Source organism: Taurulus bubalis, assembly GCF_910589615.1.
Source record: "Taurulus bubalis genome assembly, chromosome: 21".
Taxonomy (NCBI): domain Eukaryota; kingdom Metazoa; phylum Chordata; class Actinopteri; order Perciformes; family Cottidae; genus Taurulus; species Taurulus bubalis.
The window spans coordinates 3,869,728-3,884,365 of record NC_136609.1 but is presented as its reverse complement, the minus strand read 5'-3'; the positions used below and the strand labels follow the sequence as shown (position 1 = coordinate 3,884,365).

The following is a 14,638-nucleotide window of genomic DNA, read 5'->3' as shown; positions in this document are numbered from 1 at the left end:
TGGTCTTATTAACCGTCAAAGGCAGGAGTTCGCTTGGCTTCTATCTGAATACCCCTGATATCTGGCTTGTAATGTGTTTGCTTAATCTTCATCATTTCCGATCCATCCACCACCTCACCCCTCGCACTTTCTATACCCTCAGGAAAGCGGCGACTGTGTTTTCTACGTCGTGTCTGGGCAATCAGGCGTACCGCTATCATCCATTTGAATCATTTACTCTCAATTTCCTATAACAACCTCCTATCTCTGCATCCAAAGGGAGGCCATGGGCTTTACTTCCTCTCCCAATCTCCAGAGAAAAGGGACCAAACAGAAATGCAATCTAAACATAGACCAGAGCATTTCATCCGATGCAATACATTCACACAATTAGTCATGACAAAGCCAGACCGAGCAACTGATGTCTGATGTTTCTGTATCATTAAAGACATTCACATCCTCCTTGATTAGGCAACTTCCTTAACCCAAGGGTGTTCAGAAAGGGGGCAGAGGGAGCCTGTGTTAAATATAACATCCGTTCTGGATGAAAACATGGTGGCTGATCCTTCATGTTTGCGGCTTCGTGTCGATACTTTTGGACTCAGCAGATTGGCAGTGGATGGAACATGTCATGTTGATGTGTGGGGATGTTTGACAAGTGCAGTCACGCTGCTGAAGCTTCAGACAGGGTGTAACAGATATAGCCTCCAGCAGATGCAGCAAAAAAAAAAGAAGCACTTTGGGTCGCTGTTTGGGAAGTGTGGTTGCATAAGTAGGTTTGTGAGCTAAGTAGACACAACTGACCTGAAACGAATGGATGAATGCAACTCAGCCTCATTCTGGACCTTTCCAATAGTGGCTCTAATCAGGCATGTGGTTGTTGCACCAGTGGATCTGATGCTGAGGGTGTCATGAGATGATTTTGGGAGGTTTGCCATGATCATATTTAAAAAAAAAAAAAGCACTTCTAAATGTCATGCCGTTTTCATACTGCTTTTAGTTTTCACCCTTCGATAATCTTCAAATAATAACTGCAAGAATGCAACCAGTGTTGAGGTTGTCACTTAGATGGAGGAATAAAATAAACTATTTAAAACTGTAATCATTTTTTTTTTAACATTGATTCACTAATCTGCCAAACGTATGAATGAAAAAAGAAAGATGGCCATAAAATATGATGGATATCCCAACTTTTTGTTGCCATTTTTTAAACGCATTTACATGCACCTATGTGACCTTTTATATGTTCTAGCTTTAAGATGAGCGTAGAGGTGGAACCGTTGTCTTAGTTAGACACATCCAGGATTTACCCACGCATACCTGCACATGGTACTACAAGTTACGTTGCGCAGACAGGGGTCTCTGACCCTGGAGCATCCATCAGCTGACCTTTGACCCTGTCCTCACCAATGAGGAAGTGGGCTGCTTACTCTGTGCAGCACCACAGTGACTCTAAAGCCCGGGCTCTTTGTAAAGGAGTAGTATGCGTGAAGAGAAGTGTTTATCTTCTGCTGTGGCCTCAGTCAGACCAGGTCGGACTGGTTCCCAGCACTGTTTGGAGAGGCCTAGAAAAACAAAAGGGCTGGAGCTTGGGGTTTTGGGTTGTGTCGGAGGGCGGGATGCCTGGGTGACGCCGAGAGCCGGCAGTAAGATCGAGCTGGAACGCTGTGATCCCAGCGTGCTGTCAGGCCCGAGGACAAGTCCACACTTCCGCTCAAGGGAAGGCGTTGCATGAGATACTGAAGGAAATGGGAGAGAAAGAGGGTGGGGAGGTGACACGGCTGTAACTTTATCTCAACTTGCTGCCACTGCTGCTCCACTTGGACTCTGAACTCCAAAAGGTGAAAGCCTGTTTACCAGCGGAAGCGTGACCTACCGGGACGTGAGGTGTTCCCTTGTTGACTTTCTCCCTCTGTCCTCCACTCCTCCCCCTTTTTTCTCCCCCTCCCTCCAGGGCTTCCCAGGTGTGTGGACCGCCGCCGGGCAGAGAGGCCATGAACAGACACCTGGAGAGGAGGGAGCATTTAAAGAGATTGTCTCTTGACAGCGGCCTGCCGGTAAGTCGATCCCCGACACACACGGCTCGTACGATTGGTCACTTAAGTCTGGAAGCAGACGTTGTGGAACGCCTTGATGATCTATTGCTGCTCTGTGGACTTGAATCCCTAGAAGGAAATGTGTGGGGAAGTTTAACTTGGATTAGAGAGGATTTTTAGGTGAAACTGGCCACCGCTTTTGATTGTGTCACTATTAAAATAACTGGTAGATTGTGGCGTTTGTTTGTGTTACTGATGTTGTCTTTGGGACCATGCTGTCATTGCTGTGGCTCGTTTGGACTACACTTCCCACTGAGCATTTTATTTTGGCGCTCACGCTAACCATCCACCATGCTGTGTTTAGTTTATTCACATCTGCTGGGATTTAAAACGTTTCACTTCCTGTGTTCTGGCAAATCTGTCCCAGGAAAGAACCACTCAACGTTGAGTGTTTGGAGACGAGAGAAAGAGACATGTTAAACCTTTGAATAACTTTTGTATTCTATCAATTGGAGAAGAAAAATGCACATTTTATAAAAAAAAAAGCCACAGACAAAATGAAAGTGTGCATCCACGTGTTAACAGCAGCCTCCCGTGACTGCCAGTAAAAACCCACTGTGGCTGCAGCTGATTGACAGGCTTATCTTTATGCCGGGCCGCTCTCGCGAATCACAGGAGTGGAAACGCGTCTTAAATGAAGGTGAATCTGCTTGCGAGGAGCCTCTTCTGAATGTCAAGTGCAGACAAATAGTGGCTGCTGTGTTGCATCTGCATGCTGGGTGAAGAAGCTTAATTCCAGTTCAGTGCATTCAGTGCAGTCACTGCACAGGAAATAATAAATCAAGAGTCTCGAAATAGCATTTGGATATCGGAGACGCTGAAGCCGCTGAGGACACATTGGTTGCAGATTAAAAGGCAACGGTTTTCAAGTGCAGTCTCTCTGTGTTGCTAATTAGAAGGATGCTCTTTCTTGAAAGGAAAAATACACACTTGAACGATGAAACCATGAGGTAATCTACGGTTAAAAGCTGCATTTCCGGGGCATTTTGTTGTTTACGGTGCAGTTTGTTGAGGCTTTAATGAAGCCAAACGATGTCAACATACTGTATTGATTTGACCTGACTTTATGACTCGCTGCTGACCTTTGTTAACCCACTGCTGACACGCAGGAGAACCTCAGTGATTAAAGCGCTGCCCTGGTGAACCGATCTGCTTCTTTCAGAGTTCCTGGATATCTTTTTGTCTGCTTTTCCCTTTACGTACAATGCCCATATATATATATATATATATATATATATATATATATATATTCCCTTTTTGTCCAACATGCTTTCTGGGAAGTGTATGAAATCACCCTAAGACTAAACCATAAATACCCATCCACAAATATAATTTCCTCAATCCCGAAACATGAAAAATTCAGCGAGCCAGTAAAATAGATCTTGGTATTTCTTTTTGATTTGAGACACAAACTCCAAACTGTCAATCATTCCCCGACGTGAGACTTGAATCTACAAGGAGCGCTGGAGCGGCACGCTTGAAGCAGACGCCGCCTCCTTTATAATTCATCCACAGTGGTTGAACTTTGTGAATGAGTAACTCGGTTACTTGGTGTTTTTGTGCCGTTTCTCATCTGTTGACTGTGTGATTCATAAAGGCTTCCCGAGCGCTATCGCTATCATTAATAGTTATTGTTTGATATGAGGTTCACTCTGGCTTTAATTACTTTAATTGGATACACAGCAACCTGGTTTACTATGTGGAAAATGAAAGTAGGTCATATTTGTGATATGGGTTTGTGATTCAGCATGATCACATTTGCCCACTGGACTATCCATGCATGCATGCATCCCACACACTTTTGTATTTCTTTCCTCCTCCTTTTCGCCTCCCTCCTCTCTCGTGAACACGTTTGACTTCCTCTCATTCGTCTCCCTCCTCTGTGTCTTTGTCTTACTTTATCTTTTGCCTCGCTCTGCCCTCACTCTTTTTTTCTTCTCCCCCAATGACTTGTTCCCACTCGGGGCAGCAGGAGCATAAGGGGGGGCTGGCTTGTTTTAATAGTGGGACATGAGGAAGCCCAGAGCATTTTGGGAAAGGTCCAGCATAGATCTGGTGGCAGTGTGCAGATTGTAATTCCATGGCATGGGCAACTACGAAGAGTGCAAGCTGCTTTTGAATGAAGTTTGTTTCCTCTGTTTTATTCAAGTTAAATATATGCACACATATCCTGAAATATCTCTGCCATGAATGCTAGATCCTCTGCACACCACAACAGCCAGATTCCATGGCAAAAAAGCATCAATGACACAGAGATCATCATTGCAAACATTGTGGATGTTCTAAAGTTAGTCATTCACAGCAAATTGTGGATTTACTGCTTATTGTCCACGCTTTCATTTCTGTGGTCAAATGAGCCTTTGTTCCGCCAGAGTTCAGACACTCGTTTGAAGCCACGGAGTTCGTCTGTAAACTCAACTCCGGGTCTTTATCCTTCCAGTGCCGATGGCGGACATGGTGTCTCTGGCCCTCGTGGCCCTGCTGGCCCTGGCACAGATAAACCTAGTAAGTCCCGTAAACACTCCTTTTCCTGGGAGGATATGAGCCTCCGATACATTTATTTTTTCAGGCATCTGAGAAAACACGAGGGGCCCGTCTCTGACATTCCGTCAGACGACAGGCATGCGCCGCTTTCCCCCCACCGTGTCACCTGTGAACCAGTTTTACGGCCGGTCGGAGGCGCGTCTGCTCACAGAGGCGCTTTGCGTCACGTGGACGCTGCGACCCCGGACCGGTGACCCCGTCGTGACAGAAGGCTGTCACGAGGTTGTCAGCTTTTTTTTGTTGCGGTAGATTACACAGTTTCACACAGGGAAAAAAAAGAATAAAACGGTTGGCCTTGTTTTGTTGCTTCCACAAGGCGTTCCATGTGTTTCACGGCCTGTTAGGAAGATGAACAAGAGAGATTTCCCACCAGGGACACTGACAGATTCACACAAAGCTTGAGACAAAATACCATATGTCAGCTGTGGACCAGGTAAAATATTTATGTCTGCTCTTCTTTGGATGGATTACACGGCCTGGCTTCGTATAAAACTCCTATCAATCGTCTTTGGGTAATTTGGTGAGCGTAGGGCTTGAATGTGAGTCCGGACCACTACCTCACACATGCATAATGCATCGAGGCAGCATATGTTTCCTCCATGCATGCAGACGAGGTTCGAGGGGCTCTTCCTGTGTGTGCGTTTGCTCCAAAGCTGCTCAAAGCTCCGGGCTTCATTCCGATAAGTCATTGACGTAACGTCTCCGTGCCGTGTGATGTACCGCGTGTGTGGCCTTGCATGTTTTTAAGTGAAGTGGACCCTGAGTCAGCGTTATCGGCATCTTATTGATGCCGGGCCTGACGGTGCTCGGCTCCCTCGGCAGTTCGACCATCTAATCTGGATCGGGTTATGCAGCTCAGAGTAACAAGCACACACACACACACACACAGCAGCGCTCGCGTGTAACTGGGGCACCATTTGCATTACATAACAGCCGTGTTGCCGGGCTGATTTGCTGCCTCTATTTATTTTTATCATTTGATGCCCGCCCGCGGACGAGACTCTCTTCGTCATGCAGGGACGCGCACGGTGAGCCCGATGGCCGCGGACGCTCTGTGAGCTGTTGCTAGCTGCTGCCAGCAAGCTTTATCTAGGTCACGGCAGATGCTCCGTCCTATACGGCCGAGGCTGTGGCAGCGGTTTCAGTCAAAAGGAGTAGGAGGAATCATTGAGTGGCACCATCCGGGATGTCAAAATGTTTCTCTTGTTCAACTGAAATCCACTCACAGGTAACCAATGTCTTCCAGCGTAGGAATGCCGGGGAAGGAGCGTGCAGAGTGCTTAGAAGCGCTGCCTATTTTCACACCTAAGAGCACCTGGCCTGTTTAGATTGTGTTTTTCTTTTTTGTAAAAAGTTTGGCGCAACATCCAATCCACCTCTGAGATGAAAGGCGCTTCTAAACTGGCTAAGCGGCACGTCCGAAGGAGTGTGCAATCATCTCGCCGCACTATAATCGGACTTGCTGATTGGCAGGTTGGAGTGGATGTATCAAGAACGCACATCTTGTCCTTGCCTTCTTTGCTTTGTCTTGGGCTGTCCGTCACAAGCGTCTCATTTCCTGCGTACAAGCCGTTCGTGCTTGTGTCTCATGTCGTTTCCTCAAACTGTGAAGTAACACTCATCAACCCGAGGATGCCTGAACTGATGAGAGCGTGCCCTTGTTTTCTCCTCCACACCCTCTTCCCCACCAAATGTGTGCAGCGGTGCAATCATGCTAAGAGATAATTGATAACAAAAGGCCAAATTGAAAACACTCTGCAGGGGAGGGTTAATAATCAAGTGCACCACATTGCTGATTAAACGCTTGTTGCATAGTTGTGAGTTGTATTGAATAAACAGCATGTGGTTGCGCTTTTCCTGTTTATCTCCAAAGTATTTGGGTTTAGCTAAATCCCCCTGGCTTTTGTCAAGCCTCCTCCTCAGATAAAGTCTTTTACGTGCTGATTTGCTGCCATGCTGTTATTATATCGGAGCTGCAACTTGTGTCCCTGGACCCTTCCGCCGCTGGCGACAGTAAGACGATAAAATTGTCCGAGAAAAAAAGCTCCAAAACAGACAAATTAGTTTGGTTTATGCTAAATGTAAGTGCAACTGAATTGGATGGTAAGCCAGCATTGTGTCCACTTGGCAAGGCTTGGTTTCCTCCACCTCCCCCCCCCCTACCCCCCTCCACACACACACACACACACACACACACAGCCCATTACAGCTGGTTGTTACAATGCAGAATGGAGGCATAAAACTTAGCAGGGGAGCAGGCTCTGCAGCTAGTTGGGAAAGAAAAATGCTCCGCCGTATCTGATTGGTTCCCACATCATCAGGCAGACAACGGGCGGGGTTTGATATTATTACTGAGAAGCTCAAACTAATTGAGTGTGATTATACAGCAGAAATCAATCTCAAGGCCATGTGCGTCGCAAGATGCCAAGCTTGATTCTGGAGCAAAAGCGTGGTTCTGAAGCCAAAGCTGATTGGACGGTTTGTGTCGGAGCCGGTTACATAACAAGATTTATCCTCTTCTATGGAGCAGCTACCTCTCTCGCACTTCATCTGCGGTGTTTAAATCAAGTCGCTCAGCAGGGGTGTACCAGCCTCTGACAGCTCCCTCAGCGTGCAGGTGACATACCGCACATACCTGGGCTCGCCGCGTGGGTAGCCACTGTGACTGTGTGCGGTAGGCTGTGGGAACCCAGCAGACTCTGAAGATGTGGCGTTTTTTCTCCTCCTCTTGTCTCATGGGAACCGCGTCCTCTCTCACGAGCCCGAGCAGGAGCGATTACAACGCCGGCTTTTCCCTAGACTCCCATCTGAAAGCCGGCGGCTTCCCTCGTATCCAACCCCACGCTGTGGATAACACTAAGAGGCCTCCATTGGCTTGTAAAATTGGTTTAATAATTGTCGAGGCTGTTTTGATATGAGCCACTCGCCTGTTTTTCCAAACTCCAAGTAATGAGATTTGGCAGTCCCCCGTTAATACCTAGCCTGTGTTTTTATTAGGGCAATTATCTCATATTTTATGGTTCTCGGCATCACGTGTGGAGAAGTTAAACGCCTCTTTCATTTTTTTGACCCAACACTTTGGCAAAAAGGGGGTGGAGAAGGAGAGTAATTTGCTCAAAAATGTATCAGAAATGTTGTTTGCTGGCATTTGCAGAGATGTGAGAGTTAGTACAGGTGAGTAAAGGTCATTTTGCTTTGGGTGATAGCAGACTCAAGACTTGATTTGACTTAGCAAAATACAAAAAAAGGACTTGGAACTTGACTTGGACTTCAACACCAATGACTTGTGACTTTTGAAACGAGCAGAATATCAAATACATTTAGGGAGAGTGCTTCATGACTTGTTTAAAACTTAGAAACTCAAAATGTAGGACTTGAAGTCGTTGTATCACCTCTGGGTGAAAGTGAATCCGAGCATTGCAGCCGACTCGCGTATTCTCAGTTCAGCATGTGAACCCTCGTCTCTGCCTGCCAAGGACACACTGTCGCTTGCTAATATGCGTTGAAATCTCTGACCCATGTCCCAAGTTTCGTGTAGGTTGTAATAATAATGCTTGAGTTGCATCTGCCTGCTGAAACGCCCTGGAGGTCGATGCTCCTCGCTATCTGTGCTGACTCGGGGGTTATCGCTCGTCGCTCAATCAAAGACACTTTAATAGTCGGGAAGAGGAATTAAAGAGAAAGCTTTTGGGTCGGTTCCAAACTGATTGAGGAGGCTTTTACTTTGTAGTGTGGAGGGCAGAGAGTTTGTGCTCTGGGCTTTTGTGTCGGCTCTTTTAATTGGACGTCCACACTCTCTCGTCCAATGAGACCGTCCTTTGTGCCCCTTTTTAAGGGGCAAATTACGGACTTTCATCAAAGTTGACCACCGTGACCGCGTGCAGGCTGAGTCACATGCGTTGTTCTGCAAACATTAGCGCTTCGCCCCGCTCTCTGTTCGCCCTGTGGTTTCCCTTCAGAAGAGAGCAGTGCCAGGAATACAGAGGCCCTTTGAGAGGCCCTTTGAAAGGGCCCAAGGTCTGGGTCGAGGCGAGAACAGCTTGTCTTATCTCCACACAGCATCAAACACTTTGGACCAGTCGGTGTGCCCTCAGATTTACTTAAAACAAGAGTCACACAGTTCAGTATAATTGTTCAGCTCAATTAGAAGAAGATAGAAAGTAAAACACATGCAGGGTTTTATAGTTTAGTGGAAAGAAGGCTTTGATGGTGCCAGTTTTCCTCGAAAAGGTGAGATAAGATCAGATGCCCTGACTCGCCCTGAAGAAGTTATGCATTTGTTTTTTTCTTGTGACTGTAATTCATCATTCAACAAACATCCCTGAAGGTAGCAAGTAAAGTCATACATTAGTTTAGTTTTTGATCTAGAACCCAAAGTTTTTTTGGGTCAAGTCAAACAGACAGAGCATTGATGCAGATTATGCAAAATAAAGAGCAATGGTTCCTTCACACAGGTGAGGAGGAACAGCTCGTTAGTCCAATTAACCAATCACTGCATCTTTGTTCAATTCATCCCAGATAGTTAATATGACAGCCAGCAGCCAATAACAAAAAATGTAGTTCATGTAAATGTTGCTTTTTATAATTGTTGGTGATGAATTATTAAAGCCGCACATCAAAAAGATGGAAATGAACAAACCTTGCAAACAGTGTATTTTAGCAGGTAATTGACAAAGGTAAGCTGGCAAGTGAGTAAAAACAGCAGAGTGTTATTTTCTGGGCTCACTGTGTTGAAATAGAGGCCCGTCTCAGCAGAGAACCCTGAAACCTGATCCAAACACAGAGCTTATCCCGGGGCTCCAACTCTTTGGGGGACGTTTGTTCATCACGTGCAGACGAGGCCCGTCGTTGGACCCAATGTTGGCGCTGCAGTTTTGGGTTTGAACGAGGCATAAAACTGGCAAGAGGGCAGCTAACAGGATTGGACGTGCAGATTAAGACCCCAGTGAACGGGGAGAGGCAGATAGCGGAGGATGAGGAGGATGAGGAGGAGGGGCTGCATCTGTCAGCAGCACCGTGAGACCCACCTCCTCACCTTGCAGCTGGGGCGGGATGGACTCCGTCTCTGGCCTCTTGGCAGACCGGGTGTGGGCGTGCGGGGCAGAAGGTGGTGCGCCGGTGCGTCCTGTCTATTCTCCGGGCACAGAGGCCGCCCTGTGATCACATCCTCCTCATCAGGCCCGGAGCCAAAACCCTCAGCTGGGGTCTGAGAGAGCTCTTTCACGCTTGGTTTTTCTGAGACCACGGCTAAAACCAGGATTGTTGGTTTTAAAAGCGGCGAAACACAATTTAAATGTTTGGCTTTTCGGGCAAAGCAAAGGATCACATGACTGCTTGTATATTTAAGGTGTCGCTTGTGCAAACCACAGATAATTATCACTCAATTTTTCAGTTCATCTCAGGTCTACGTAGCGTTTGTTGGGTTGTTGGTTGGTGGTCTGGGAAGCGCCACAAACATCCCAGAATCCCTCCCTCACTCTCAGTCCAGGGAAATATTTACATGTTTCCGCATTAGCTCAGACCGCTGACTAAATACATACAGAAACCACTTTCAAACTAACATTTGATGTATGGCCCCACAAAGGTGCTCCGGGCCTCACTTGTTTTGTTTGGCCGTGGGCTGATTAATGATGTTTGTTTGCGTGCGGACGTGCGGATGCCGGCTCACATATGTTGACGCGAAACCTAGCGCTTCTCCCTTTCTGCAGATCGTCTGTTTTCGAGTCGGCATCGTTACCACACGTGCTGCCCGAGGACACGGAGAGGCGAAATAGATGCCTTGCAGGGGAATTGCCTCACCAGCCGGTCGGGCCTGTATGGTGAGTTCCTACCAGGTGTTCCCAAGGAGGAGCGGTGCTTCCTGGCATCTGGTGACCTCTTTGTTTTTTAAAGGGTTGGAGGTTAAAGCTAAAAGGGTCGGGAGGGGTTTGGAACCCGGTTTATTTTTTGCTCAGCACATTCTTAAAGACATTGACGCAACTGCTTTGGAATTTCTGCTCCTTGTAATTTGCTAAATAGTTTCTAACTTGACAAATGACGTGAATTATTTTGTCATTTCGTCCTTGGCTCGGTCTCACAGCCATTCCAAACCACAATAATTCCCTTTAATTTGTTACATTTTATTTGTATTATTTCACCATTAATCTCATTGAAGGCTTTGATAAATGGGCCGTCTCACTTGCTAAGGATGCGTTACCGAAATAGTCAGTCATTCAGACGTAGATTCAATCTTCTGGCCGTCCCGGACCCAAATCATTATGTGGGTATTAGTGTCATGATGCCTTCTGTCTGACAAATGAAGCGTCCATAAATCAACGGATGCATTATTAAAATCTCCTTGAGATAGTTGCTCATTTAAGTGATACTCGTTGATTTCCATTATATAATGGTTTACACTGGTTTATGCGCCGATAAATTCAACCATTCATCTTCAAAACCAGTAGTGAAAGCACCTTTTTCTTGCACAATAGTTTCTTAGTCATTTTCTTATTAAAGGAAGTTCTCATGGGGCTTTGGTGGAAAACAGTTAGTCACGGACAGGAATGCATTCAGGGCAGGGCGTTGATTTTACACCTGCGTTCCCTCAGCCGCTTGTGAAGCGACTCCGTCTGATGTCATACATTCCTCGCCCGGGCGCCTGCCGATTGACGAGTTGGTAATCTAACCTGTCACTCAACTCCTCCATCTTTCTTTCAATCATTTTATTTTAAGTTTTTACAAGTTACACATTACCTCACATTACTAGACAACAACAACAAATTTAAAAGTAAATGCAAATTAAAAAAACAGGGACATAAATCGAACATAAATCATCATGAATCATTATCATCCATATCGTCACCTTCCTAAAATAATGGCCTAAGTTATTTTTTGACAAAAATGATTGTCTTGTCTAAATCCTCGTGATACTGGCCACCTTTGGTAAAATCGCTTACATCCTCAGTTGAACAGATCATGTGATTCTACCCCTGCAGTATAACGGCCTATGTCAAGAGTGTGACTTAGGCCATTTTATTTTTGCCTAAGTCAAAAGACAATGTGACTTAGGACAATTTTACAAGCTTTTCAAGATGGCATTTTGAAGCTAGCATTTAAGCTAGCAATTTACTTAGCATTTTCGTGAGCATTTTTGTCAATGAAAATCTGGAACTGGAACATAACATTAGTAATCATAACATAATTTGACCGTATTACAGTATGCCGGTTGTGCAGTGTCTAGAGGCAGCTTGTGTGTTTTCTGAAAAACCTGAAAAAGTGACTTGGGCCATTATTTTAGGAAGGTGACGATATTGAATCTACTATAACAATTGTATTCATCTCATTCTTACCACCATTTTATTTTCAATTCATACAGGCCACTTGTCGAATGTCCCTCCCCAAGACAGATGATGTACAACGTGCTCGCTACACAGGAAGCCAGACACGTCGACAACCAATGCTAGAAAGAAAAAGGGATAGCAGATCAGGAAACCCCATATTATGTCCGTCAAAACCATTAAATCATAAAAACGCCTCCATCTATCACAGTGATAGCATCGGGTCATGGGCTCATGTCGGTCCAGCATGAGCATAATTTTCACATCCAGGGTCTGCAGATGCATCGACATGTCAGGCTGAAGAGGCTCATAGGAGATGTTGAGTCTCCAAAGCCTTGTGTCTCGTCAGGGAGACGCTCAGAAGACATTTTCTTCTTCATTGTGAGTTCCTGGGGGAAAAAAATCCCCGGCTAAATGGAAGATAAAGTGTTTTAGTACGACAAGATCTGCCCTCCCACTTTCATCCCCCACTGACTCACATGTCTTCCCAGTGAAAAGTGTGTTGACCAGTACAAAGTAGTTGGATCGGGATCCTCTCTCTTCCTGCCAGAGCTCACAAGTCATACAACATAATTGATGTCAAACCCAGGCGCTGCGGTCACAGGGAGACAGGGGAAAACACTCCTGAGGCAAAAGTCAAGGAGCCCTTTCATTGGCTGTCTGATAGTCCTGTCACTCTGCCATGAACACACACACACACACATTTTCTCTTTGCCAAGTCTGTCTTTACATTACCTTAGATCTCCCCGAGTGGCAGTAGCGGCAGCAGCATAAGTAAAGTCAGTGTTCAGAGGCCACGTCATGGTGGAGTGTGAGTTGGAGTCGCAGAAACTGAATTAAACTCCTCTCTTGACTCGCATTAAAGTTTAATGTCTTTACACGCGTTCACAAATACCAGCCGGTCGCGGCTTCACACACAAACACATTGAAAGTTGGCACGGTCTCCCGGGCAGTTTACCGCATCTGGTCGTGCCCAGGTGATTTAATCCGAGCTGACTCGCTGGTTAAATATTGACAAGAGCCGATGTGGCCTTGCGGAGGAGAGAGACGAGGATTCAGACGAGGCTTTTTTCGCTGCCAAGGCTGCCTGCTGCATCATCATTCCAACACACACACACACACACACTGCCGATTGCAAACACACACATCCCCACAGTGGCAGGCAGCAGCTGAGACTCGGCAAGGCAGTTAGGGCAGAGGAGGCGAGCGGAGCGGAAGAGGAGGAAAAAGAGGAGCAGACGAGGCAAAAGTGGACGCGGGATGAGTCAGTTTGCCGACAACGGCGTCGTGTCGGTCGGCGGGAGGATCCGGAACGTTCCCCTGCTGGAGCTGCTGGTGGTGAGTCTCGGTCCATACGCTCCCATCCCTCCATCCCGTCGAGGAGGTATCTAGGGCAGGAGCTGGAAGTAGGTCTGACTGGGTGATAATCAGGCTAACATCCTGCCCTCCAGTCCGCCCAAACCTATAACCACCTCCAGCGCTACTGCCCCAGACAGGAGACAGGAATTGCCCAGGGTGAGAGGTGCAGGCCGGCGGGGGTGGTGAAGGGAAAGAGAATTTTACTCAGGAAGCCAGTGAAGTACAAATGTGTATTTGCTCTGTGCGTGCAATATTTAACCTTTATGTGTGGGTTTTTTTCATGCATGTTGTGCTGGAAATAAATGTTGACCATTTTTGAGAAATGTCAAAGCAGAAAAATACATAAAATAGCTGGTTCCACCTCCTGACATGTGAGGATGTACTGCTTTGTTTCTCTGTAAATTTAATATATTTTCATTTTTGACAAGCATTTCATAGACCAAATGATTAATTGACTAATACATTTTGAGGAAAAGTCATCATTATTTGGTGCCCAAGCTTTTCCTTGTGGACTGACAGTGTGTGTGTGTGTGTGTGTGTGTGTGTGTGTGTGTGTGTGTGTGTGTGTGTGTGTGTGTGTGTGTGTGTGTGTGTGTGTGTGTGTGTCTGTACGTCAAGTGTGAAGGAATGTAGGACTTCTTGTGTGGTGCATCCAGAGTGTAGCAATCCCTCCGTGTTCCATATGTAGGTCACTAGCTGACAAGCTGCACGGCCACTAATTACACGGCAGAATCCAGCTTGTTTCACGTTGTTTTTTTAACCGACACATCTCCAGACGGCCTGAATCGGGGGACCTGCCCGCCATCTGCACGTATGCTGCAGATGGATTGTGACATTTGACAGTTTATCACCAGGTTGCCTAATTAACGGCGTTGTGTGTGTGTGTGTGTGCTGGGGGGGGGGGATGGGGGGGGAAACCGGGATTTGAATGTATTGCAACAGCCAGATCTAAAAATATCACCTTCAGTTTGAAGATGCTTGATTCTTGACATTCTTTTCTTTTTTCTTTGTTTTTATATATTTTTCTTTGGGAGCGGGATCCACAGAAATTATGTTGTATCCTTGTGCTTCGTCTTATTGGATTGTAAAAAAAGTGATTTGTGTTCGACTGGAAACGCAGGACGAGATCAAATGGATCTGTGTTTTCTTTTCTCTTTCATTTTCTCTCCTCTCTCCAACCTTCTTTCTCTCTTCCCTCCACTTCTTCTGAATTATTGACCCAGAGGTGTTTTGTGGAAACCCCGGGGTTCTTAGCCTCTGCTACCGCATGGATACAATTATGCAGACAAATGTCTCGGCCGAGCTCCGAGGCTCCATATATCCTTTATCTAATTACATTAACAG

General features: G+C 46.2%; 1 protein-coding gene across 1 annotated transcript in view; it reads left to right on the top strand.

The window, feature by feature from the left end:
* Positions 1-14,638, top strand: part of LOC306753119 (nck-associated protein 5-like) — a gene marked incomplete at its 5' end in the record, with an annotated part of 107,158 nt that overhangs the window by 5,546 nt on the left and 86,974 nt on the right. Inside the window, one exon of the mRNA XM_079236962.1 lies at positions 1,934-2,036. Coding sequence (XP_079093088.1) covers positions 1,934-2,036 — 103 coding nt within the window. The remainder of the gene's footprint in view (positions 1-1,933; positions 2,037-14,638) is intronic.